This window comes from Epinephelus fuscoguttatus, linkage group LG12 (assembly GCF_011397635.1).
Source record: "Epinephelus fuscoguttatus linkage group LG12, E.fuscoguttatus.final_Chr_v1".
Taxonomy (NCBI): domain Eukaryota; kingdom Metazoa; phylum Chordata; class Actinopteri; order Perciformes; family Serranidae; genus Epinephelus; species Epinephelus fuscoguttatus.
Genome location: NC_064763.1, coordinates 12,886,970 through 12,914,796, shown reverse-complemented (window position 1 = coordinate 12,914,796; position 27,827 = coordinate 12,886,970). Strand labels below are relative to the sequence as shown.

The following is a 27,827-nucleotide window of genomic DNA, read 5'->3' as shown; positions in this document are numbered from 1 at the left end:
TTTATCATATTTTGGACGACATGCTATACTATGACGTTTTTATCATATTTTGGACGACATGCTATACTATGACATTTTTATCATATTTTGGACGACATACTATACTATGACGTTTTTATCATATTTTGGACGACATGCTATACTATGACGTTTTTATCATATTTTGGACGACATACTATACTATGACGTTTTTATCATATTTTGGACGACATGCTATACTATGACGTTTTTATCATATTTTGGACGACATGCTATACTATGACGTTTTATATCATATTTTGGACGACATGCTATATTATGACATTTTTATCATATTTTGGACGACATACTATACTATGACGTTTTTATCACATTTCAATCATATTTTGGATGTCATACTATGGTATAACTTTTTTTTTTATGATTTTTGTATAACATATACTATGATTTGTTTGTGTTATTTTTCATGACATTAATTTTTTAGAAATCTTTTTTAATGATTTAACCTTTGATCTTTTTAAATGTCATTGTGTATGGCTCATTATATCATAACGTTTGTACAAATCTTCCATTACATACTATGCTACCAATTTTTTCAATCAAATTTGTTTTGTGGTATAATATGATTTTTTAATGTTATTTAATGACATACTTTATTATAATTTTTCAATATTTTTTTCGCATATCATCCAATGAGTTTTTCAATATTCTTCTAAAGTATACTATACTATGACTTGAGTATATTTTTCACGACACATTATATCGTGCTTTTTTTATTATTTTCTTTTGTATGTATTTAATATATGTAAAAGGTCTTAAAATTAATTAAATCTAACTGTAGGAGTCCTGCCTATACCCTGCTCAGGTGCACTTACAGATTCTTCAGGTAGCTGCCAGACTCATGTGACAACAGTAACTTCACCATCCTGAGCAGCACAAGAGGGCGAGAGCATCCTCATGACACTTAAATACTTCATCCAAACTTTAGAAATTCAAGAGATAGATCACAAATGAATTTTTAAAAAATAATGATCACTCTCAAAGTTTCAACCAAGTAAAATTTAATGTCTACAGAGTCCTAAACACAACAGAAAATGTGGGAGAAACTAATTCAGTCAAGGAGACAAAACACTCCACGGCAGCACATTGTGTCAGTAACATGACTCCAGTATTTGGCTTCGTACTGGAGGTGATGCTGAAATGAGTATTTTGTTGTTGATTCTTGTTTCTATCTGAAAATATTACAAAATCAGAAATCTGGATAACAGAAATGAACTCAAATGTTGTACATTCTCTTCCCCTTCAAGAGCTAAAATGGAGCATTAAATATTTCCCTCCAAAGAGTAAGATTTTTAGTCTGCCTGCACTTTTCTTTTTACACCAGCAGAGGGCATTTCATTCCACAGGCTGGCTGTTAATCCAAAATCCATAAACCATCTTCAACATTTTACTCCCAACATTTTGGAATAGAGGAAAATCTCAGAATGACAGATTACCTATTAATTTGTCTCAAAAGGGACACAAACCTTTTGTTTTCCAGCATCTGGCAGCTATGTGCTGTCACATCCCCCCTCCCCTTTGCTTTACATGCAAAAACTACATATGTACTACATCTTCAAGACCTTCAAATCCACAATAAACACATAAATTCATATACATGGCCTCCGTAAGAATACAGGTACAGATAATACAGGCTGTTCTCTGTCACTCTGAAACTGTGACTTATACGAGGTTATTTTTGTTTCATAAAATGTCAAAATAAATACGTTCACAAATTAAATCAGATTGTGTTTTGATACACCTTACAACTGAAAGAACTGGGTCACTCCCATTTGCACAATGTCTCACAAGCTAAAATCTCATTTTAACTCAAGGAACACTTGTATGTAAACTCATTTTGTATTGTGTTTGTGAGTGCAAATTAAAGTGAAGCAGTTACTTGATTTGTAAGATCCAAAACATTTCAGAATCTTAAATTATTTATAGCTTTTTAAAGAAAAAAGGCAGCCCCATTTTCCCATTAACTAGATTATATCATGTTTCTATAGCTTTTGAGACAAAGCTTCAGATGTACAACGATCATATAACCATGAATTAACAGGCTGAGTTACTGCCTAAAATGAAAAGCTGGTTGTTAAAATAAAAAGATCAGCTTTCAATACTTCTGCAAAGTTCACAAATTCCCCATCTTGTTAATTACAGCTCAGGATTCACAATGTCCTTCTTAATAAAAAGATAACAGCTAGTATAAACTTACATAATAACAAATACTCCCAACAGATTAACTGAAGTGTAACTTAGAGTTGATCTGTTGCGTGACCGCTGGTGCCCGCTGGTGCCTGCTGGGGAATGTTCAACAAAACGTGAGGAGTGCTTGAGGTGGTTACCTACTGGGGCAAACTTCTAAACTTAATGACTTGGCTTCAGTTGTTTTTTGTACTGTTTTATTTGACTCACATAACTCTTAGTGGAAACTCAGAAAGGCCAGGGTTTGCTAATAATTTTTGGTACAATGTTTTGAAATCACAACTTTGACATTTCGTCAGGTGGAGAGGAATGACTAAAACCGACTTGGATAGATGTTTAGATGTCCTTCAGGTGACGGAACAGGAAAAATGTCTGATAATCCTAACCCTAACCTTTGTCATCATTCTGCATCTCTGAATTCAGAGGTTTTTGTGGGTCCCTGAACGCAGTGCAGGCGGAACTCTCCGTGAGTTCATTTTGCACTCAGCGGCAGTTTGTAACTCGCAGGGTAGCTAATTGGTAGTTGATCCCTTCAGAGCTGATCAGATTAGATTGATGGGTAAGAGGAGCAGCTACTGCGAGTGAACACAAACTTTTAGACCCAGCTGAACGAACGGTTAAGTGTCACTTTGAATGTGCCTACTGTTCTGCTGCTCTTTCTCTACCCTGAGTGCACTCTCTGCTCCGACAGTGCAGTGATATAAATAACCCAATGGTTTATATATTTCAACGGTACTCTTAATGAACTGTCCAGCCCCAAATATAGACACGCTATTCATGACAGCAGATGTTTTAATCATGGCGGGCCGCCACAAATAAATCAATGCGTGGGAAACACCGTGTGCTGATGAGGAAATATGCTTCAAACAAAGTGCTTGTGGGGTCGTCTCATAACGTTTGAAACACCCTTTTTTTAATGGCGAAATTGACAGCGTCCGTTTCCGAAATTTGAAACAGACAATCGACAATTTCGCTCACTTTACAAAGAGATTGGCCAGATGTTTGAAGATGTGAAAACATGCAGAGTTTGAACATCTCCCACAAGCTCCCATTTTCATTTTTTACAGAACTACAACCATCTGCTTTTTCTGTCTTCAACCGAGTGTAACGCCACATTATCCCAAACTGTACGATGGATTGCATCAAGAATACAAAGACGCAAAAGCGCAAAATGACTGGAGAGTAGGGACAGGAATCACAAGAGGATCCATGACACGATATTATCACGATACTAAAGTCACGATACAATAGTATTGCGATTTTAAATATGTTGCAAAATGCTGAGTATTAAAATAAAATACCTACTACTTTAAATTATGTAACTGTAAATTATGTCCCCAAAGGAAAACTCAGGTCAACATCTGTTTATCTAATGGGAGTGTTTAAATGATATGTTGTACGTTTGAAGCATATCGAGACCTTTAGCAGTAACAGGCCGTTATGGAGCCGAACATTTCTAAAACAGTGGGAAAAAAGTGGCAAAAATGCATAAAACACAAAATACGACCATTTGTTGTCTCAAGTTAATGACATCATCAAGTTGTGATCTGAAGAAAATTCACCAAAATTGAATAGCAACCTGAGCCCATCTCAACTTCCATGGTTAACAGTGCAGAAACTGTTTTTGACCCACCCTGAAATGTATTCTTGTACAAAACTTATTTCAAAAAGACAGAAAACTTGACATACAACTGACACACGCTAACTAAAGTCGGATAAAACAGAAAAAAAGAAGACAATATTAGACAATACTTCTCTGGTATACTGTTACTCTGAAAGTCGTCAAAAACTGCTATGATCGGTGCAAGTGCTGAGCATTACAACTGGAAATCTACTCATTGTGCAAAAACATCTGACATCGAGCTAATGAAGCTGACGGACACGGTGTGCATCTGTGCGAACCGATGAAGGCAACAAAAAGAAAACTATAAACAGTCAGCATGCAGTTGAAGGACTAGCGTCACACAGTAAGGCAACTGAACATCTCGGTTGGCTTCCCTGCCTGAAAGCTCCGCAAAAGTACTGCTGAACAAAGACGTTCATCGCGGCGACAGAAATCTGTTTGTTAATGAGCTTTTGGTGTTTTGGCAGTTTTGATTTCTGAGCTGAACTCAGAGATTCGTTTGTAAAATATCAGTCATGAGTTGAGGTTTACAGCAGGTGTTTGACTTGTTCTCATGTGCTGCTCCCGCCAACAGAGACCTTAGATTTAGACACAAATAACAAATCGGTTATTCTGATCTTCGTGGAACACGTGAGCAGATCAGCGCACTTTGAGGAGATTTTGACAGGGTTGCTGGAGTGTCTCAGAAGTTTCATTTGAAACTATTAATCTTTAAAACTTATCGTTACTATTTTGAGGTTATTAGATGAGTAAATTCAAAGTGAACTTCTTTAAAACTGAAGCTCTTTTTTCCTTTCCTTCCACATTAACACCAATGTTCACTTCTCATGCACAGTTTGTCCCGATAACCTAAACATTCAAAGGTTCATACGCCCCTTAAAAACTTCAAGACGACATGCCACAGGGTACAAAACACAGAGGAAAAACAACTGAAATCATCAACTTGAGAGCTAACATAGCTTATAATCAGTCTAAGGCAAAAAAAAAAAAAAAAAAAAAGAACAAGTAGTGGGTCGGTGAATTTAGGAGCTTTCTGACAACATACTCTGTGAAGGCTATCACTTTGTGGACTTAGTCCTGTAGTCCATGCCAGCCTTCCTGGTGGGGAACCCTCTGTTCTCCTGCATGGCCTGATTCCTAGGTCAGGATCTACGAGGACGACCGGCGTGGAGCTTTACACTCGGAAGCTCTCTCCTTTGCCGTCAATGTGGCGCAGACGCAGGTAGACGTCGGTGCCGATGCCCTGCATAGACTGTAGGGACAGAGAGCCGCCCAGGTACTCAGCGTAGGCCCTGGACGTGGGCAGGCCAAATCCAAACCTGCAGGACACAGAGATGAAGTTAACATGACAGTGAGGCACAGAGACTGAAGATGGTCTGTTGTAGGTAAAACATTAACATGAAGCGAAGATGAAGTGTAAAACGGGTTCTGTGCAGAACTGTGAAATGCCACCTGCAGGTAAATACGGGTCTCAGGAAGTCTCCGCAAAAATAAAGTGGCATCAGTGTCATAATTTACTGAATCCAAACTTTACTCTCATCTCTTTCCTCTTAACTATGTCGACAGTGTTGCATGATGGACAAAATACTGTTGGAACCAGATGTTGAAAAGCTATAAAGCATCTGCCTCTCCAAGATCCATAGATAACTGTTTGTCCTCCCATGTGTAACTCCATCAGTAAATGATCAGTGGAAGTACGGTCTATCTCCTGTGATCATGGCAACCAATCCATGTCAGCCACATGTGTGTTTCTGTTATTGTTGTTACTGAACAGTTAAACTGCACATGCTATTCTTCTTCTGGTGCATTATCACCCCCCTGGGCTGGAGCAGGGCTGATGTGCACACAGCCTGAGAAAACTGAGACAAATGTAATAAATGACGTGTCTGACAGAGACGTATACGTGTAGTTAAGCTTCCACAAAAGTGAATTATATCACATCAGGTTCCATCCAGACCCTAGAAAGTGTAAAGTGTGCCTGAGGCGTGACTGTCAGGTGGTTATATTTACAAGCCGACACTATGTCTCACACAGATGGGTGACAAGAAGAACAAACATTAAGTGTGTTAGTGAGGCATTATTCCACCACCAGCCTTCACAACAGCTTCTCAGCTGCTGCTTGGCTCAGACTCTCAGCCGTCGGAGGAGTCTGCATTTGTTTTGTTTCTTCACTCACATATTCAGGTTTCTATAGAAGTTTGTCTGTTTATGTCTTGTACCAGATGGTGATAGCAGTGCAACGTGTCAACTGACAGTAAATAAAAAAGGGGGATGAAGATATTTATATTCTTTTCTGCTTTTTGTGTCAGATTTATAGAAACCAATGTGTCAATGCTAAATGTGTCTTATTTGCTTTCAGATTTATGCATGTTAGTGTGGCTGAAATCTGATGTTATGACAAAACCACCACGTTTCAATGATCACACGAGGCAGGTTAACGGGTAACTTTGGCAATTTTCAACATGGACTCTGTTTTCCCAACATGTTGTGTCTAAGTGACTGATGCGAACGGCAGTTTTTAAACTGGACCGGTATTGAGCGACAGGGCTGCAGCTGGCAGCAGCAAGACAGGCTGCACTGTAATCACTTGCTCCATGTACATCCACTAAAAGTGTTTGTTTTAGCCACTAACAGGCTCAGACTGTTATCATAAATGTCAAGTCAATTTTATTTATATAGCACATTTCATACAACAAGCGCAAACTCAATGTGCTTAAGATACATCAGCAGTGTTTCCCCTACCATATTAAGGGGGTGCCATTTAGACCATAGCACAACACAGCAGCATGTCAGGTGGGTCTTGCTTATTACTGAATTTCAAAAACTGCTGTTGCCATGAGTCACTTGGACACAGAAACATGAGAAAGGTTACCCTGCCATTTCCTCTACATCTGTAAATCCTGAACCAGGATCTTCTGTATTCTCTAACTCTTACCCATGCATAGGGTTGGACTGGTTTCCACTGTTGGTAATGCTGTTGAAGAGGTTGCTCATGCGAGGGTCCTGTGCGCTCTCCTCAGCCGTGCTGAAGTGGTAGTCCATCACCTTGTCTATAATATTGTGAGGTATGCCGCCACCACGGTCTGAAATCCTTAAAGGAAAAAGAAAAGTTAGCTTCTATAGCTTGGAGCGACACAGTAGCTGACTAGAATGATATCCCTTTGTTTCTGACACGGATTCATGAAGCTGGATTACAAACTTTAGGCAGTGGTCAAAGGATTTGATTTAAGGTTTAGTGTTAGATTTTATCGTATGATAGCAGCACTCAAAGGATCCCTACACACACATCCCTGAGGATCTCCATTAAATATTGCTGCAGTCTTTTTAAATTAGTAGCAACTTAACAAACATTTTAGCCACTCACCTGATGACAAAATCAATGTCATTATTGGCAATAGTGACGACCACGTCGGGCACATTGTATGGGGTGTCCAGATGGCTCTCCATGGTGGCCCTGAGGAGACAAACAGATGGAGGTCATGGGGAGGAAACAGGTGTGGAAATTGTGCTCTCATTCTGAAAACTTACAAAATGTTTGCAAAATTCTTTTTGCTGTGTGGTCACCTCAAGAGCTGATCTCCAGAGCTATGATATATTTTTTTGGCCATTGTCTTTATAATGACATGGTTGTGGGTCGTGTAGCTTGGGATATTTCTCGACCTCAACAAGTCTGTCCTCATCCATTCTTCAGGCCCGTTTCCACTGAAGAAGTTCCTGGTACTATTTGGGGGCAGGAACTACTACAGGAACGTCCTCTCACTCGGCCCTCTCAACCGCCATGTCTCCACTGAGAGAGCGGAGTAGGAGGAAGGTTCCTGTAAAGGTACCGGGCTCTGTATGTGACGTAATCGTTGCGCGACCATTTTGACCGGGGTGACGAAGGGGCGTAGGGACGCCGTTAGCCGTTAGCGGTGTCTGTAATAACTCCGGTCACGGTCTGTGAAAAAAATATTTTTTCCAGCGGATGTCTTAGTTACAACATGATTGAGGTAACTGGAGTAGTTTCATGTCGTATCCAACAACGGGAGGCTTTTAACAGATGACGTCCTGATGTTAGCTTTGCTGCTGCTGTTAGCTGTCCCTGTCAGCAGATGCTTTCTAGACACCGTGATTTCCCAAAACTGAATAAATACCACACATAGCAACACAAAACTGCTTTGCTAGCTCAATCATGTTGTAACTAAGATATCAGCTGGAAAAAATATTTTTTTCACAAGTTTATTGAGTTATTACAGACACCGCTAACAGCTAATGGTTAGCCCAGCTAATCTATGATAACCATGTTATTAATTACAAAACGTCACATCCCGCCTTGAGTATATCCAGTCATCACCAAGTAATCCCCAAGCCCCAGCCAGGAGTTTCTCGGGGCCGTTCTGAGTACCTACTCCAAGGCAGGGACTTGTTTAGCCCCTGTAAAAGTTCCGGAACTCTGTCCTTCGGGGGTGGTTCCTGCGGTGGAGACACGCACCAACGGCCCCGGCTCCATAAAATTACCCCGAAGTTCCTGCGGTGGAAACGGGCCTTTTGTGACACACGAGACACAGCAACAGCAACACAGTTCTCTCTGTACATCAATGGTAAGGAGAGGAGTCGAGCTGCCATAGGCAGCTGCTACGGGAGCTGGTATGTACAAGGAGAAAGTGAGTGGGGGTAGGACAGTGGCGTGGCAGGGCGGCACATCTCGCTGCCACTGGTGTGGGGTTCTACACTGAAAATAATAGGGCTGTATTTTTTGAAGCCCGCCTTAAGGTTTTAAGATACACAGGTAAAGACAGTGGTGCGCCCTATCTGACATTTCTTGTGTGTTGTGTGTTTGCTCTGCACCGTTTGATTTTACGTACGCAACAACAGAATTTTCTACATCCAGGTTATTGTGACTAAACATTTTGATTTTGTCTATATAGGAGATTACTAATCACAATTAGATTTTTTTCTCCATACACTTCAGCATTACAATCAATCATGAGCCCTGTATTGTGGATCATACAGAGAACTGACTGTATCTTTCAATGTGACATTGTGATTTCCATCTCTAGACCTCAAGGTCTTTAAACGTCAGCAGCAGACAGTCAGGGTGGAGACAGATAAGCATCTACATGTATGGTATGAATGAGTGATCAGGTTACCTCATGGCGTTCTTGAGGAGCTCAGGCAGGATGTAATCCAGAGGCAGAGGGATGAAGGGGAAGCGAGCTGCTACGTGTCCGTTGATCCTTACTCTGGGTGCATTACCGTACTGGTGCTCACACAGACGCCTGGTGGACATGAGGAAATGTTAATGTTTACCATGGTCGCCATCCCAGTTTGATGTGTCAGCATGCTAACGTTTAATAATTAGCAGTACAAACAAAGTACAGCTGAGGATGATGGGAGTGTCATTAGTATTGAAGACATTTGGTAAAAACACCAAATTAAGATTCTGACCTGATGACAGTATTTGACAACTAGAATTACCAGCTCGCGGTTTCAATTTAAATTTTATTTATGAAGTCCAATATCACAAATCAAAATTTGCCTCAGAGGGGTTTGCAGCATATGACATCTGTGTCCTTGAACCTGCCGCGGTTGTATTCCTCCGTGCACCAGTCAAATTGCACTGACACTGACAACTGACTGTTTTTGAGTTATGACTTTCAATAATGGCCAGAGACGTTTTTGCAGAACAATATGATGTCACAGTGATATTGGCCTTTGGCGTTTTAGATATAAAAAGTCATAATTTCATGATTTTATTCTATTGTGTGTGAAAGTTTGTCATATTAGTGTATGACCTAATGAGTTATGGCCAAATACATATTTTTGTGAGCATTACCACGACCTTCTAATCAGTTCATGGTTGAGTACTAGTGGATGTTTGTGCCAAATTTGAGAAAACTTCCTGAAGGCCTTCTTGAGATATTGTGTTCACAAGAATCAGATGAGCGCCAAGTCACAGTGACCTTGACCTTTGACTACTAAAATCAAAACAGTTCATTGTTGAGTCCAAGTGAATGTTTGCGCCAAATTTGAAAGAAGGAAAAAAAAAAAAAAAAGTCCTCAAAAGGTGTTTTTGAGCTATCGCATTCAGAAGAATGAGATAGATGTCTCAGTGACCTTGACCTTTGACCACTACAATCTAATCAGCTCATCGTTGAGTCCTAGTGGATGTCTGTGCCAAATTTGAGTCAACTTCCTGAAGGCTTTTTTGAAATATTATGCTCATGGGATTCAGACATTGACCTTTGATTTCCAAAATCAAGTCAGTTCATTGTAGAGGTCAAGTGAACATTTGTGCCAAATTTGAAGAAAATCTCTCAAGGTTCTCTTGAGATACTGGGTTCAACGAGAATTAGATGGACACATGGTCACAGTGACCTTGACTTTTGACCTTTGACCACCAAATTCTCAAGGTGTTTTTGAGATATCGCCTTCAGAGGAATGAGACAGATGGGAGGTCACAGTGACCTTTACCTTGGATCACCACAATCTAATTAGTTCATTCTTGAGTCCAAGTGATATTGCATTCATGGCAATTGGACATACGGACGGGCAGCCGGACAAGCCGAAAACATAATGCCTCCAGCCTCGGCTATCACCAGCACAGAGGTATAAAAAGTTATTACAATTCATCCTGAGGACGACCTGAATGTGTGACTCAACTTCATGGCAATCCATCTAATATTTAATCAGATATCAAATGTATCTTAACGTGATTAAACTTTACATGTGCTGATTTGATTGGCCCAAACTGTAACAACAGATAAATCAATTATTTCCAAGCTGTTCACTGATTATTATTCTACAAACTGTATGAATGTTCTTTGTGAACTTTCTTTTGAACCTGGTCAAAATGAGACTCCCAAAAGGTCATTTGATAAGATTACAGAAGGTAAACAAGAGTGATAGCTCATATCTCATTCACAGCTGCAGGCGCTGAAACTCGTATGTTCCTGACAGTTTATCAGCTGAACTCTGACTTCCGTCAGTCAACACAGCGCTCATACAGAAGCAGAAAGTCATCTAAAGGTGATAAATAAACACTCACCTGGCAAAGTCCACCCACTTCTCGATGATCTTTTTGGGTGAGAGGCGTCTACATATGATCCCAACAAAGTCAGGCTGAAACAAGAACAGAAAATAACTTTTAATTATTATTGTTTAAATAACTCATTAATTAACTCAGCTGTTTTTACACAGTAATACCTTTATACTGCCAAAACAAACACAACAACTTATCTGCTGTTTCCTTACAAATTACTGTATTACCCAAAAAACGCACCTTTTCCCCTTGTTTGAGTAACGTTTGCTAAAATTACAATGGCCAGCTGGTTTAGAAAATTACTGAACTAAACAAATTTGTGTCCTGTTTTCTTTTAATATTCATTTTAAATCAGCGATTTATGTTACAAAACACACATCAGGACAAAAGCAGTTCTGTCTCCTCTGCTGTCCATGGAATTTTTCAGAATTTAAAGGTCCAATGTAACAGATTTATACTGGTATATATATATCGTGTATCACCATTCAGCCTGAAAATAAAGGGATATGAACTTTGTCCATATTGCCCAGCCTTAATACATGTCATGCCTCTTGATTCTGCGATGCTGGCATGCTGCCTAAAATCCCACACTGGAGTGTCATGACACCGCTGTCGTTTGGCTCTGTGTAAAAATGCAAAAGCAACATGAAGAAAGGACTGCGTAGCGACTCTATAGCGCCAATCTTTGTGTAACAAGGGCTGAAGTGTCGACACAATGCAACAAAAAATATGTCAGGGGAGCCTTGAGAGAAAACATAATAAAAATCTTTGAGGTTTGCTACAGCAGAACAGCAAGGTCATTCATTCGATACCTCAACACAGGACGCAAAGAATTAACTATTTTTTGTGTTTGAAGTCATTGACTTTATCTATCCCCTGCTGTGTTGTGGGGGGTTTAGGAAGTAAGCTCTGCCTTGTGAGCACTTAAGCAAGGATTAAAATACCAAGCACAAATTCATAGTCTCGCCTGAAAATCAACATATCCTAAAAATAATGTGGAAAATTACAAGCGCAGATCAGTGTTAAGTGTGCCTTAAGTGCTTTGTGACACTCAGAAAGCACGTCTTATAAATGGACATTCCCAAAATATATGCCAGTGACTGGCTTCCCAAAATACACCATCTCTAACATTGTGTCCTGTTCGTAAAGATTTTTGTCTTCAGTAGGAACTAATGGACTTTGGGCTGAGAGCCACAGACAAGGGGGGAAGGTCAGAAGCTATCAGAGAGAGATGAGACTGGGCAATGTGCCAACTTTGAATAACCAGATGACAAACAACCGTAACTCTAGGTGAAGCACATATTCTACTGCAGACGGACAAGTTCAAACATCATCACAGAGACACTCAGACGTACATTGTCTTCGTGGAGAGCAAGATGGTGCGTGGCCAACATTCGGATCCCCAGACGAGAGCACAGCGTTGTATCCAGGAAGCTGCGGAGGAGTGCCTCATCCTGCAACAGGAATAAAGACTGATTTACTGTGAAACAAACATCTGTAATATGAACCTCATCCATTTTAAAACCAGATTAGTCGGTTTTATTAGAGATTCAACAACCTTTTAAAAAATTTAAGACCTTTAACAGGATCCTTCCAACAGCTGAAGGACCTTCAATTCCCCTGATGAAAGTTAATTAAATGTCCTAAATAAAATACTCTCCCCAGGCTATCATTACAAAATCACCAGTGGGGAATCATTTCCACTGTGGGCTTCATCCTGCAGTGTGTGTTCTGAGCGTTTTGGAGGTGCATTTCTTACCTGGACGTGTCTGCGACACTCCCTGAAGCCCTGAGCCAGCATGGTGACCACATCTTTGTGGTCGTCCAGCAGCTGCTGCACCAGCTTACAGAAACGAGCCTCCACGTCCTGATCGTTGATCTGTTAATTTAAAAAAGGAACACTTCAAATTAAGGAATTCCAGATGCTGCTGGCACAGGGCCTTGACACATCTGCACATCCCACACCATGGTGACACAGACCTGATTAAAATCACCAGGGTTTCTCTTCAAGTATATTTTATATCATTTTCAACTGAGAGGCTTCCTTGTTTTTTCATATGCTCCTCTTTTAGTTTGATGTTTATGCAAACACAACACTTATTCCCATATTTACCTGTTGATGATAAATTCAGCGTGGTATATTGTGTCACTGTTAAGTTACCGTCAATAAAACTCTACATTTCCTGCACAGACATTTCACAACAAAGGCCTCCCTGCAGATCGAAGGGCATGAACCCTCCATTTTCTGGCTTTTAATATCAAAAACCTGCACAAAGTGTTGAATTCCACTGCCATTAGCTTTACAAAAGCCCTTTTTACACTGCCTGTTCAAGGCGGGAATATCAATATCGTGCTACTATGTTCGTCCTTCTGTATAAAAGGTACAATCGCGGAATGGGGGGACAGAGTTGTCTCACCTGAGCCGGGAACAGAGGTAGCAACAGTGTTGAAAAGATGTCTGTGTAAACGGACCAGCCAGCAGGCCGGGATCATGGGCACCAAAGGTAAGACATTTTGACAATGTGTAATGGGTGCAACCCACAGCAAGAGATTTATGAAGTAGCGGTTTGCAGTTAGCAGCGAACTCAAAGAAGAATAACAGCAGCAGAAAATCTCCACAAATAATGAAACCAATGAGGTCCAGGAGCTCCTTACCCTCCAAGCAGAGGACCAGATCAACGGCCATATAGCAGAGATGGTAAATGATTGTTATTGACAGTTTATGCCATTATTATTGTTTATAAAGCGCCGCAGACACATATGTCATACATCTAAAAATCACACACTGGAGCGGCATGATGCTACCGTTGTTTGTCTCTGTGTAAAAATGCAAAGGTGGCGTAAAGAGGTGACTCGTAGCGATCTCTGTGCACAAAGGGTTAATGATCGGAAGAATAGAAGCAACTACTGTTACTTGGCAACTGAAAACAGTAATTCTGTTGAAAAGAGAAAGAGACACCTATGCTAAAGTGATGGAATTAGTGCAGCAGAAATGTGCATTATTTACATTATAATTTATCAGTAGCCCTTTTCACACAGAGATGGCGCTACAGAGCCGCTACAAGTCCCTTCTTTATGCCACTTTTGCATTTTTACACAGAACCAGAGGACAGCATCATCATGCCGGTCCGGTGTGTGACTTTAGACAGCATGCCGGCATCATGGAATCATAAGAGACACGATGAGCGTGACATGTAGCTGCTGTTCTTCATTGAGTTAGCCACTAACTACTAACAGCTACAACTTAAATTTCCCGCTGTGGCTCACACACATAACGTGTTATCAAAACATCACCCCCATGCTACCTATGATCTCATCCTGCTGGCTGTCCCTATCATACACTGACATCGTTTTGGCGCTGTTACTACCTCCTACGCTGCCTTAAAGACAAGACAACTCTGTCCCCCCATTCTGTGATCATACCTTTATACAGGACGAGGCGGTATAATAGCGTTAAATTCCCACCTTGAAGAGGCAGTGTAAAAGGGGCTCATGTGAGCTATTGGTAGAGGTAACTCCATTCCCTTTCAATGCGTTTCAGTCCGTCTTTATTTGCTATAAAATAATTACAATTTAAAGATCTTTTGACCTCTGATAATCAAAGAACTATTTATTAAACGACATTACAGTTCAGAACTAACCGTCATCTCCTGCTGGTGTCCTGGTGCTTCTTCAAAAACAGACTGTGAAGGGTTATTTTATACTTAAAGTGGATGGCCTATGTCTCCTGGGATCTGTTTCCACAAGAGACCCGGAGCTGAACCATCCATCATGATTCAGTGCAAAACATGAAAAAGTCTAAGAGGGTACATACTGTATCTTTACAAGTACAGACAAGATGAGTTTTCTGACTCTGAGCAGTCTGTTAGCTTCTTGGTTAACGTCCAAGCCAGGGGCACAGATTAGACTGATAAACAGGAGGTCTGTCATTTTTAACAGTGCTACGTGTACTAACACAGGACCAAATGGACACACTTGACATACTTTCCAAGAACTCAACAAAGGCAGCAGAGTTCAGTAAAGAGCCTCATCTGCTAACTGTCACTGTCGACCAATAAATAACTGAAGGGGACTGACCCACATTCCACACTGTGCATGTTTACTGAAAGTGAAACCATCCCGAACCCTCAAACTCAGATTGCCTAAGTTGTGTTAGCTGTTTATCTTCTCTTCCAACTGCACCACATCTGAATTTAAAAACACATACTTTATCGCAATCAGAGTTTTCTGACGCAGTCAAGCACTAGAAAAAACCTCACAAGATGTGTTTGTTCTTCAGCACACTCAAGTTTAACTTTATTTAAAAAGCTGCTTTCTTTTTCTCTCATTACTTTACACTAAATGACAATATTATATTGATCTCAGACACAAAAAAGACAAACATCATTTTTAACATGGTATTTCATGCAACAATTGTAATAGGGGTGTCCAGCATTTACCAAATATTAGGGCAGATTCCCAGAGAAAGTAATAATATTATTAATATTATCACACTTTCAGCACATGGCTGAGCTAAGAGTCAGACGTGTTCAACTAACTGAGGAGTCAATGTGTGACACACTGCAGTGAGAAATGAAGTTGGTTTCCAAGGAACCTAAATGTTGCAATCATGTTCTTTCCAGAGCACTGATGTGAGGAATTACTGTTGCTGTTTTTTTTAAGTACGGGACTGTTTGTTATTTATAACAAACAGTCCTCAATCCTGGTTGTTTGTTCGTTGCATTGGCTCCAATATCTTAATTAATTACCTTAATTTGGCGTAAATATAGAAATAAAAATGGAACTACCGTGTTGCTATTGAAAGCCTCTATAAACCCGTCTTATGTTGTGCTCACACGGGGTGTGAATAAAACAATTCACACAAGTGAATTACATGTAAAGTCAATTTAAAGACGCAATACGAGACATGAATTGACGAGACATGAATTCCCACTGGGCAGCACGATGGACATAACGCAAATGACATGAAATATGCAAATTTAGCAGTGCAAATAAAGCAAGTAGCACAATTTCACACCAACTGCTTGTTTGTGAGAGTTGAAAAATCTAAACTTTAGCGACCAATTTGCACTGTGACAGCCAATCAGCATTGAGATCCTCCAGGGACATATGACGCCGTAGACATACTGGCGGAAGCTCATTCATTGATTCACCAATTTCATGCACGTATGATGCGAGTTATACGCACATGTGTAGCTAATCAATGCGGAACAGCTTTCAAACTCACGCAAGTAAATTTGCATCACGTGAAAATTTGCATCGTGTTTGTTAATATTTCAGTTTATATCCATGTCTGTGAAAACATGGATGCTTCATACACATCTTCCCCCCAGCAGCAAAGAAGATCTCTATGATCAGTTTCAGCACAGTTTGACCTTTGACTACCAAAGTCTAATTTGTTCATTGTTGAGAGGACGTTTGTGCCAAATTTGAGAAAATTTCCTCAAAGTGTTCTTGAGACATTGCATTCACAAGAATGAGACAGACAAGGTCACAGTGACCTTGACCTTTGATCTATGACCACCAAAATGGAATGAGGTCATTGTTTAGTTCAAGTGGATATTTGTGCCATATTTGAAGAAATTCTCTCAAGGCGATATTGCATTCACAAGACAAAGATGGATGGATGGACAAACCAAAAGATATAATGCGTCCAGCTACGGCTATCACTGGCACGGAGGCATAAAAAAAGAAAAACAGTTTGGAAGTTTGGAAAATAACTTTTTTTGTCCACGCGTCACTGTGGCTGGTAGATTCCAAAATCTACCAGCCACTTTATAGATTACAACTGATTTTTTGGCTGGTGAGTAAAGCAAATCGAGCAGCCACTTACATATTTTACCAGCATTTGGCCGGTGGATGGTGCTAATTTCCAACCCTACACACAACAGCCACCAGCATCCTCAGATAAATAAGGAACAGTCCCTAATCAATGATTATTTGGGGAATTGAACAATCATATTAGTACTTGAAAAAAAGTTAAAATGTAAGGTGGTTCCAGTTTGTCATCTTCTTTCTGGCTATTCATAACTGTAAATCAAACACCTTTTGGGGGATTTAGGTCAGACCAAATCAGCATTTTTGAAGATAGCGCTTTATAATAAATAGATTTATTGAAAAATGCGTCTTATTAAATTTATTAAAACAGTAAGAGTTAGGAGCTAGGGTTATATTCTGATTGGCCGAGTGCTGAACAGATCAATAGTCCTGAAACAGATAGAAGTCTGGGTGGTACATGTTCACACTTCCTGTTTATGATCATAAGTAAAAACCACACCCTCAGAAATGATGAACTTGAACCTTTGACTGTGTGTGTGTGTGTGACTCACTGGGGGAAAGTCGCTGACCATGTGGTAGGCTCGGATGTACAGTTCATGCTGCAAGAGAGGAGAGGAGAGGCTGCAGTTAGACTGATTCTCTGTGATCGCCCATCCAAACATAAATCATCACCACACACCCCCTCCCGACTGGGCCCCACACCACCACTGACAAGTCCACATGTGGCCAACATTACAGACCATTTCAGAACACTTATGCTAACAAAATTGAGCAACTCCTCCCCAGATAATAAGATTTGTTCCTAAATAACTGGACCATATCAACCTTCAATTCACAATCTGGACGTGCATCAGATGAAACACAAATCCTGCTTTGAGTATTGTTTTCTTTTTGATAGAAAAGCTGATGGAGCGAGTAAAGCCACCCTGACCTACATTACAACTGTTGGCACACAAAAGGAGCCGAGCTTTATGTAATCTGCGCTGAGGAGCTCCAGAAAGGAAGGAATCTGGGTGAAAGTTCATCAGAAACGGTACGTGCAGGAGGTGAAACGGACCGCAGGGGAAAAAACCTGTTCCCACACGAAGGCCCTGGGAACAGAACCTCTCACTGACAATGAAGAAACATGACACATGTCGATTCAGACTGGTTTAACTATTTGTGAATCAGTGTGCTGTGCGGATAGTGAGACATATGTGTGTGAGGCCCGTGCCACCACCTCCATACAGGGGGGTTTAAAGGAATTTTGTTTGTCCAACATGGCATCTGAAAAACTCAGCAGCAATGTGTCTCTCCAGGAACTGTGTCCTGGTCGCTCTGGATATTCCAATAACAGCTTTCACTGGAATGACCTTCACCTATGCAGTCTATATGATAAGTGTGAAAGCAAGTGGCAACCTGCAGGGCTGTAGAATGAAGCCAACATTTAAGTGCTAAAAACTGCAGTTCCTCGAATGGCCAACTGAGGTTGGGCCTATCAGTTTATTCTTGAGTCCAAGTGGACATTTGTGCCAAATTTAAGGAAACTCCCTCAAAGCCTTTTTGAGCATTGAGTTCACAAGAATGAGACAGATGCAAGGTCACAGAAACCTTTACGTTTGACCACCAAAATCTAATTACTTCATTGATGACTCCAAGTAAACGCTTGTGCCGGATTTGAAAAAAACACTCTCTCATGGTCTTTTTGAGATATTGAGGTCACAAGAACGAGACAGACAAAGTCACAGTGACCTTAACTTTTATCTATGGCTACCAAAATCTAATTAGTTCATTGTTGAGTCCAAGTGGACATTAATGATAAATTTGAAGAAACCTTTTTAGGGTGTTCTTGAGATATGTTCACGAGAATAAGATGCATGCAAGGTCACAGTGACCTTGACCTTTGACCACCAAAATCTATTCAGTTCGTCCTTGAGTCCAAGTGAACATTTGTGCCAAATTTGAGGAAATTCCCTCAGGTTGTTCTTGAGATATTGCATTCACAAGACTGAGACAGACAAGGTCACAGTGACTTTGACCTTTTACCTATAACCTCCAAAATCAAATTAGTTCATTGTTGAGTCCAAGTGGACATTTGTTCCAAATTTAAAATAATTCTCGCAAGGTGTTCTTGAGATATCGCATTCATGAAAACAAACCGGGTCACAGTGACCTTGACCTTTTACCTATGACCACCAAAATCTAATAAGTTCATCGTTAAGTCCAAGTGAACGTTTGTGCCAAGTTTGGAATAGTTCCCTCAAGGTGCTTGAGAAATCACACTCACAAGAATCAGACAGATGGGGTCACAGTGACATAACCTTTGACCTATAACAACCAAAATCTAATCAGTTTATCAAACAATTCCCTTGAGGTGTTTTTAAGGTATCAAGAATGAGACAGACAAGGTTACAGTGATCTTGACCTTTGATCACCAAAATTCTATCACCTCATTCTTGAGACCTGTGCCAAATTTGAAGGAATTCCCTTATGGCGTTCTTGAGATATTGCATTAACGAGAATGGGACGGCCAAACAGACAACCCAAAAACCACAATGCCTCAGTCCACGCGTATCACCAGCAAGGAGGCAAAAAAAAAAAACTCCTTAGACTGTCTCTGTGCACTCTGTCCCCTGCTCCTGTGAAAATGAAAGCTTTGTTTGCCAGTAATGGGGTCATGTCACGTTGACCTACATACTGATAAGGAAGGTTACGTCTGCTGCCACTCCACATATTGTATTATACAAGCAGATAAAGGGTTTCTGGCACAACTTCAACCACTTACAAGGCAAATAGACGGAAGAAAATCTGAAGAGGTCAGAACTTAAAACTGTCATAAACACACAAGCCAGTAAAATATGAAATATGTGTAATCTATGCTAAGTGCTTTCATACAGCAAGCTGCTACCACTACATCTGCTCCCCAGTGACACTGGTGTTCTGTGTAGCTTCATGGAGCAAATTGTAGCTTAATATAAGGAAATTATGAGCAATTACTTGGCTTAAACTTCAAAGCTGATGTTGCTCCAAGTACATCTTTGTGTGGATGTGTCTGTTCACTGCTTGTGAATTGTCCAAGGACACTAGTTACTACATGTGGACTGAAGAACGCTGTGTGAAAAGCACATTTTAAGAGCGCTTCCCTCCTTTCATTCAAAGTTCAGCCATGATACTCCTGTCACCACTTGTCACATTCTTATTATAGAATCTGCTGCAGGGCCGATGTGTTCTAGCACCACGTATACCTCCACACTGTAGCCAGGGGCAGTACTGGGTGTGTCTTGTATTAATGTGTTCTTACCACTTGCAGAATGGTGGGGTTGCAACCGATAATGAAGGGCAAACTGCGGAAGCCCTTGATGCGATGGGCGATTCGTACAGGCAGCTCCTTGTGTAGGTACTTGGCACTGCTCTGAGATCACACACAGACGACAGACAGCAAGTGAGTGAAGATTCACAGAGAGCCTCTCATTAATGCTAAAGTCAGCAGTTCTCTCTGGATGAAATATTTACCAAGATGTGGTGTCCATCAGGAGACTTCCCAGAGTACAGCAGAGTCGCTAAGGTCAGTCGTACTGAGGCCTGGGGAGACATTAACACGTACGATCACACACACATTCACAGTCAGGAACGTATGAAACATGACACTGTGGGACCCACAGTGACCTTCTGCCATAAACATTGATTACAAAAGACACAACTTAGGAAAACATTAACATAACTCAGAATGGGTACAGATTTTTCAGCACTAGAACTTACACCTGAGTTTCAGTACTAATACCAGAAAAATACCTTTTTAATGCTTTATTTCTACATAAACGTGTTTTTGTAATCACAATATGATAATATAATATATATATACATATAATTTTTCCTTTTACACATTTCACTGCATTTTTTCACAATTGTTGTATGAATTCTTGAGTTATGGCCAAAAGCGTGTTTTGTGAGGTCATAGTGACCTTGAACTTGAACAAATTCTTATCAGTTCACTCTTGAGTCCAAGTGGACATTTGTGCTAAATTTGAGGAACGTCCTGAAGGCTTTCTTCAGATATTGTGCTCTCGAGAATAAAAAAAGATGCTAGGTCACAATGACCTTAACCTTTGACCTTCAACCACCAATATCTAATCATTCAATTCCTAAGTCTAAGTTGACATTTGTACCAAATTTAAAGAAATTCCCTCAAGGTGGAAAGCCCCTTAAGGCCTTCTTGAGATATTGCATTCTCGTGAATGAAGAGTTTGCTAGGTCAGTGACCTTAACCACCAAATCTAATCAGTTCATTCTTGACGACAGTTGTGCCAAATTTGAAAAAGAAAAAAAATAACTAAAAATTCCCTCAGGGCCTTCTTGAGATATCGCATTCATGATGACGAGAAAGATGAGGTCACAGTGGGTGCGGTTACATGATGGCTTCTCATTCAGAATGACATAAATCTGAATGAAATCATTCAGAATTAAAGTCTTTCCAGGTAGTTTACATGAGAAATATTCATTCCGAATTATGGTTTACACGGAAGATCAGTTTAATCGCCTGTATTCGGGTCTGCACAAGGTTCGGGGCAGGGAAGGTTTCTGATTGGATAGGGGGCTGGGCGGATGTCACGTGTTTACGTTTACCGGAACACTGTAGTCCTCACACCGGATAACAAGATGCTTGACGACGCCGTTGTTAGTGCCTTTTTCGGGCTTGTTTTGTTTATATACTTAAAGCAGCAGTACGACAACAACCTTGTTCTGCTAATGCTTTGTCTGTTGAGGAGGAGAAGAGAGGTAGAAGGTCGAAGAAGGGAGACAGAAGACCGTGCTGTGGCGAATGGAAACCGGTGAGTGCAACGAGTCCAACTGCTCTATCTCAGCCCGTTGCTATGCGCACTATATACGTCATCGCGCCAGAGGGGCAAGGAAATGAGCATGCGCAGAAAGACCAGAATGAACTTAAAGAGGAATGAGCGTTTACATGCACACAAAATTCTTTCTTTCAGAATGACCAACGGAATAAACCACCCCCTTTAATCGGATTTAATTTTCAATCGGAATGACCATTTTTCAATCGGAATGACGTTTACATGACCACTTTTAATCGGAATGGCCTTTCATTCCGAATGAAAGCGGAATTAAACTGTCCTCGTAAACGTACTGAGTGACATTGACCTTTAATCTTCAACTACTAAATTCTAATCAATTTATTCTTGAGGCCAAGTGGACATTTGTGCCAAATTTGAAAAAAAAAAAAAACCCTCAAGGCGTGAGATATCATGTTCATGACAATGGGACAGATTGATATGGATGGACAACCCGAAAACATAATGCCTCTGTCTACGGCTATCACCAAGGCAAAGGCATGAAGACCAAATTCAAAGAGACTCAAAAATCTTTATGTTACGCATTTGTGTGGCTCTACTAAAAATGACTGAATCAAACCTCTAGGTCAAATATATTTATTAAAGCCAAAAACTGTTGTCTAAAAATAAAACTCTGTGTGCGGGGAGTCAATCAGGCTGAACCAGAGCAAGTCACTCATGCTCATGTATTACGGGGGAGAAACCTGTGATGTGTTTCCAAACAGTAGCCTGACGATGAATGACTGGATTCCAGGACACTGATTAGATAGCAGATTGAATGAGCCCCATTACGCCACAGAGACACATGATTCCAAGGCAGCCCAACACGAGAGACACACTATAGTGCTAAATGTCTCTAAATAAACTGTACTAAGCGTTAAGACTATGTCGACATTGACACATATTAAACCTGCTTGTGAAGACAGACTTACTGTCACTAGCAGCTAACACATGCAATCTGGTTATCTGGAGGAGGAACAAGTGCCTGTTAATGAGAGGTGTAAATGTCTGCAGGAGGCATTGTGATTGGACCACATCTGGAACTGGTCTGGCTACACAGGGATCAGATTTCATGTTAATACAACGGGTAAACAGGGTCTAACAGGCACACCTAAGTTAAACTGCTAAAAGCTGTAGCTGTGTTTACTCTGCTTTAACAGAGTTTTTGCTTAAGTGCCTGTGTGCACAAGTGGAAAGTACAAGTGCATGATGTCCAAGGGGGGGAATCTGACCTAATTGTTACTTTAGGGAAAAGACTGACAAACATCCAGAGCAAGTTCACTACAATTTAACATTTTCCTTTTTTATCTATTTTTTTTATCCTCCCCTGGGGCCCCGGGCTGGGACGCTGTGTGACTACAAGTCACAGGACAAAAACTGCAATCAGCCAGATTTGTGGTTTTAGAACATCAGCAGCTACATGAACTTATGTTGACTAGTTTCCTGCATGTTTCTGATATGAATGTAATGATTAAATGATATATTTTGGTGGTTTGAGTTGAAAGTGTGAGAAAGAATAGTATCAGTAACATTGTTAACACTGTGCTACATTACAGAGGAATACAAAACCATACTAATGAACCTTCATTAATATAGGCCTATATTTTATCTACAAGTGCACGTCACACACTGAGCGAGCCGCCTGTTAATGACGCTGTGGGCTAATGGGCATGTAGCTACTTCCATGTTTCAGATGATACGTCATGTTTGTAGTCGACCAATGAAGATGAGTTTACATATCACCTTGGGTTCGTCCTTCACCTTCTCAAAATGATCCCACACTTTGGATTTCCTGCCCGACATTTTATTAACTAGCCTGGTGAAACCATCCTAATCTCGCGAGCTCATATTCTATTTCGCTCCACAGATCAGTCTGGCCATGCAATCATAAAGGCGCATTCTGGCATCGCTTAAAGCTTAATGGGCCAATCACAACTGTTTATTACTTTGGGGCGGGCACGTCATCAGAACCGGAGGGACAAGGAGCAGAGTGAATGCATTTCGTAAACAACCAACATGGCTACTAATTTTGAAACTGCGATGGTAAATGTGTTGAACGGACTGGAATGTACATTTTCTTTAAAAGCAGAACAAACGGCTGCACTGAAAGCTTTTATTGAAAAAAAAAAAAAAAAAAGGATATGTTTGCCGTCCTTCCTATGGGGTTTGGTAAAAGTTTAATTTACCAACTGGCTCCGTTGATCGGGAAAAACCCAGTGGCTATTGTTGTTTCTCCGCTAGTTGCTCTCATGGAGGAGCAGGTCAGGGAAGCAACCAAGCTGGGAATCACAGCCATGCAACTCGGAGTCCATAGTGAAGAGGAAATCCGCAAAGACGGCAACACTCTTTCCCAGTCATCATCACAGCTCATCTCCGCTGCAGCTTGCTGGTCTGTTTACAGTGGCATGTGCTAGCCTACGTCACACGTTTTGTTTACTCTGATTGGTTTTCTGTCTTTCCAATTGCGTGAAGGGGCACTTGGAGTGACAGCCGTTGATACCGCCCCTCAGGAATAGAGGAAATGTACACTCCGTGTCCAGACCCATCCGCGTTTTGTGAATTGGGTCTGGCAACACCATAACTGCAGGTACCAGCCCTGGAAATTAACCTGACTCCTGTCTGACTGCTGAGCATGGTCACTTTCTGTGTTTGTCCTTTCAAATTAGGGCAAACAAGGGCTTCCGCAGCCTTAAAGTCTATGAGCTGAATGGGAACTCGCGGGTGAGGCCAACGAGAGAAACACTACTGCACATATTCAGTGGGCTGCAGTAAACCCAGGAGCTAAAAACATTTTTTGGCACATGCGCCAGGCCCCCAGGAAGTACACTGGGCTTTGAAGCCAGTTCTTGTAGTGGCCAAATAGTGGAATTACAACTCCAGGGTCCATTACGTAATGCCTTTGGGCCCCCCCCCAAAATGCCAGGCTAGCCGCTAGGCTAATTTATGCAATGTAAACATGTTTAAGCTAATAATGTGTGACTTGTTATGTCCATGAACATCAACAGTTATAACTGAACTGAGTTTGATACTTTTGTTAAACAATGTTGTTGTTAATCCATGGTTTATGGCTGTTTGGAGAAGTTTGCCTTCGAGGCTTTAAGCTGTTTCATGTGTGTTAGTGGAGTCAGTATAGAGCCGCAAGATTAAATCACTTCATCCCCATTCAAGCGGTGCCGATCATCTGGGTAAATTCATACCGCAGAATTAAGAGCTGTTTTATGGCATCATGTGCATGGATGAATTATGAGAGTTGGTTACAGCCCCCTTCATTCCTATGAGAGTTGCCCAGTGGCACATGAAGCAGTAATGGTTCAACTGTCACAAACATTACCCCAGTGATCAGGGGATAAAAGGATCAAATCCTGATAGTTAACAAGTCATTTTACATAGATTTTATGCCCCAAAAATGTATCCACTGATTTACCTATCTCTTTCCCAATATAAGTCTATGGGAAAAAAATCACATCACATGACGCAGAGTCCTGCACGGGCCATTTTTGAAAACCTGTACCTGCCTATACCTGTAAAGCTCAGTACCAGAATCAACCTGTTAGCCATGATTTTGACAGCTGCACCCATGCCAGGATAGCCAAAACATTCCACGTAATCACTGCCAAGTTAGGAAACATTTTAGCATGCTCCTTCTACCACCATAAAACCTCCAAAGGATCCTCCTTGGGTGTCTTGAGCTCGATGTAGGCTGCCACCTCATCCTCAGGCTGCAAAGCTTCATTGCCTAAATCCAACATGTCATTGATGAATGATTGATGGGGTCAAAGGTTCGACTTGTGTCAACGACTTTCAAAATAAAAGGAATTACGGCTTGATAATAGTGATTTAGATGTCAAAATTCATTCATTCATTCATTCATCTTCTAACCGCTTCATCCTCTTGAGGGTCGCGGGGGGGCTGGAGCCTATCCCAGCTGACATCGGGCGAGAGGCAGGGTACACCCTGGACAGGTCACCAGACTATCGCAGGGCTGACACATAGAGACAGACAACCACTCACGCTCACATTCACACCTACGGACAATTTAGAGTTACCAATTAACCTAGTCCCCAATCTGCATGTCTTTGGACTGTGGGAGGAAGCCGGAGTGCCCTGAGAGAACCCACGCTGACACGGGGAGAACATGCAAACTCCACACAGAAGGGCTCCCACGCCCGGGATCGAACCGGCAACCCTCTTGCTGTGAGGCGAGAGTGCTAACCACCACACCACCGTGCCGCCCTAGATGTCAAAATATTACATATAAACTGTATATTGTTTTATTCTGAAAAATAAAAAATACATTTTTGTTCTCACCCGTTGCCTGCCCATGTGTAATTCATTTTCATCAGTGCCCGTACCCATGAATGTATATTTATATATATACACACACAGATATTTTTACCCATTATACAGCTTTTTGCGGGTTATCTGTCAGTTACCAAGGGGTTCCTAACCCAGTGCAGGACTCTAACGTGACGGACCCCGGACATTGCCGAACCACTGTTTGGCCACAACAGTGAGCAACTTTCATACAAATGAACAGGGTACTGCCTCCGATGCTGCATCCAGGTCTTTTAATACATCCATAGTATGCAACAGGCAGGACATTGGAATGAATAGGCACCATCTTGGGATCCAGTATTTGGGTATTATTATAAATCAATGGTTGGAGCAGTGTTTTATGTTCCAATCTGAACTTCACATGCAGCAGCAAATTCCTTCCTCATTTAGTCAAACTATGAGGAAATGCTTGTGACGTACATGTTTTGCTCCACACTGAGTGAAAAAAAAATGCTGACCATTAAATCCTGCAGACAGCTGAAAGTGACATGGCAAACAATTGTGGCATCCATGTTCTTGGCAAGCTTATAAAAGAAATGGCAAAACATGGCTTGAAAATAAAAACAGGAGGAAAAATAAATCAGCAAGAGTTTGTTATGAACTTGTTGTCTGCATCTACGGGAACAAAGCTCCCCATGACGACAACATGATAATTTGAGCACAAAAACAAAAGTGCTGGGTTAAGCTGACTTCCTCTGGTCAACTTGACCTCCATCGCTGAAACTTGACACCAAAATGACAGCTTTGTATTGACAGTTTTTCGTGCACAGTCAACACTGGTGACAACAGATTATCAGGGCTGACAGGGTTTATTAACGTGATGGTGTATTTTTCACGGTTAACGGAAATCAGCTGGCAAAACATTATGTTCTTATGAAGAACATTGACGCTGCGTTCAGGTCCTCACGGGGAAAATCAGTCATATCGCGGTTCGAGCTAACGAAACGGGTTTAAAGACGTTTAATTATTACAAACGTGTTTAAATCGTACATATAATCACAATTTTAAACACTGTAATGACATGCAAGATAATTAAAAGTAGCTACAGGTGTTTTAATTTAACTTAACGTTACACTGTGTCTTCCGTTTTCCTTTTTTGAAATTAAGACTTCATTAAATAAATTAATTACGGGTTTTTAACAGTAGGAGCTGTAACTAAGTTGGGAAGCAAAGTGAAGGCTCATTTGCCATCCAGTAACGTAATCTAGTTAGCTAGCTTTGGACGTTAACGTCTACGGAATCGGTCAGATAAGAAGGTGAACCGTCTTATTTACTTGCTTTCGGTGTCCCTGAACGCAGCACAAGCCTTGCTAACAGCTAGCGAGCTAGCTAGCTTACTCCCTCGTTCCCACAGTGAGTGCGACCAACGTTTCTGAAAAGTGTCCCGATATAAAAGTCACAGTCTTACCTTTTCTGCGGACACGTCAATGGCCGACTGGTTGTAAAACGACGTGACAGTCTTCGACCGCTCTCTCGCCAACTCCGAAAACCCCTGCATCGAGGACGTGGAGCGCAATCTGCGGCTCCCCGTGCTTGACATCGGCGGCACTGTTTTGGTGAGGGGCGCCAGCAGGAGGCTGCCGATCCTCGGCCTGGCCCTGCAGGTCGCACCGCTCAGCATCTCCACCGCTATACCCGCCAGTCCCGGACGCATTTGGAGACGAGCTGTGTGTGTGAACAGGGCTGCCCTGTTCCCGTACTAGCACTCGGTTCTTTGGGGATTGCTACGAGGCCATCAGGGTCGCGTCGTAATGGTGCTCACAAAGGCACGTATCTGAATACAGTACAGAGAGGGTAACTACAGAAAGGGCTTTGTGCGCATTGGCCAGTCGGGGAGAGATATGAGGAGACGACATGACAGATGAACCAATCAGTCAGCCAGAGGCGGAGCCACACAGCATCGACACCGCTCCACCCCCCCACCACCAACACCACCCTTACTGTACTGCAGGGACAGCAGGTCGGTAAACAGCAAGGACAGTTTTAACCGACTCTTATTTAATATGTAATCAGACAG

General features: G+C 41.3%; 1 protein-coding gene across 1 annotated transcript; it reads right to left on the bottom strand.

Moving 5' to 3' along the window:
• Window positions 1–1,023: 1,023 nt before the first annotated feature.
• bckdk (branched chain ketoacid dehydrogenase kinase) lies at window positions 1,024–27,628 on the bottom strand. Its single transcript, XM_049593076.1, has 11 exons — window positions 27,219–27,628; window positions 20,142–20,210; window positions 19,930–20,040; window positions 17,201–17,248; window positions 12,631–12,750; window positions 12,227–12,325; window positions 10,878–10,951; window positions 8,980–9,108; window positions 7,215–7,304; window positions 6,786–6,941; window positions 1,024–5,169 (listed from the first exon to the last, which is right to left on the bottom strand). The coding sequence occupies exons 1-11, from the start codon at window positions 27,462–27,464 to the stop codon at window positions 5,025–5,027; spliced, it is 1,287 nt and encodes a 428-aa protein (XP_049449033.1). The 5' UTR covers window positions 27,465–27,628; the 3' UTR covers window positions 1,024–5,024.
• Between the last annotated feature and the right edge of the window lie 199 nt (window positions 27,629–27,827).

Excerpts from the sequence above, each read along its gene's own strand:
- bckdk (XM_049593076.1), bottom strand. The coding sequence starts at position 27,464 with ATGCGTCCGGGACTGGCGGGTATAGCGGTGGAGATGCTGAGCGGTGCG. Across the intron at positions 12,751-17,200 it reads TGGTCAGCGACTTTCCCCCA|ATCAACGATCAGGACGTGGA; the intron begins GTGAGTCACACA and ends TTAAATTAACAG. Across the intron at positions 7,305-8,979 it reads CTCCTCAAGAACGCCATGAG|GGCCACCATGGAGAGCCATC; the intron begins GTAACCTGATCA and ends TTGTCTCCTCAG.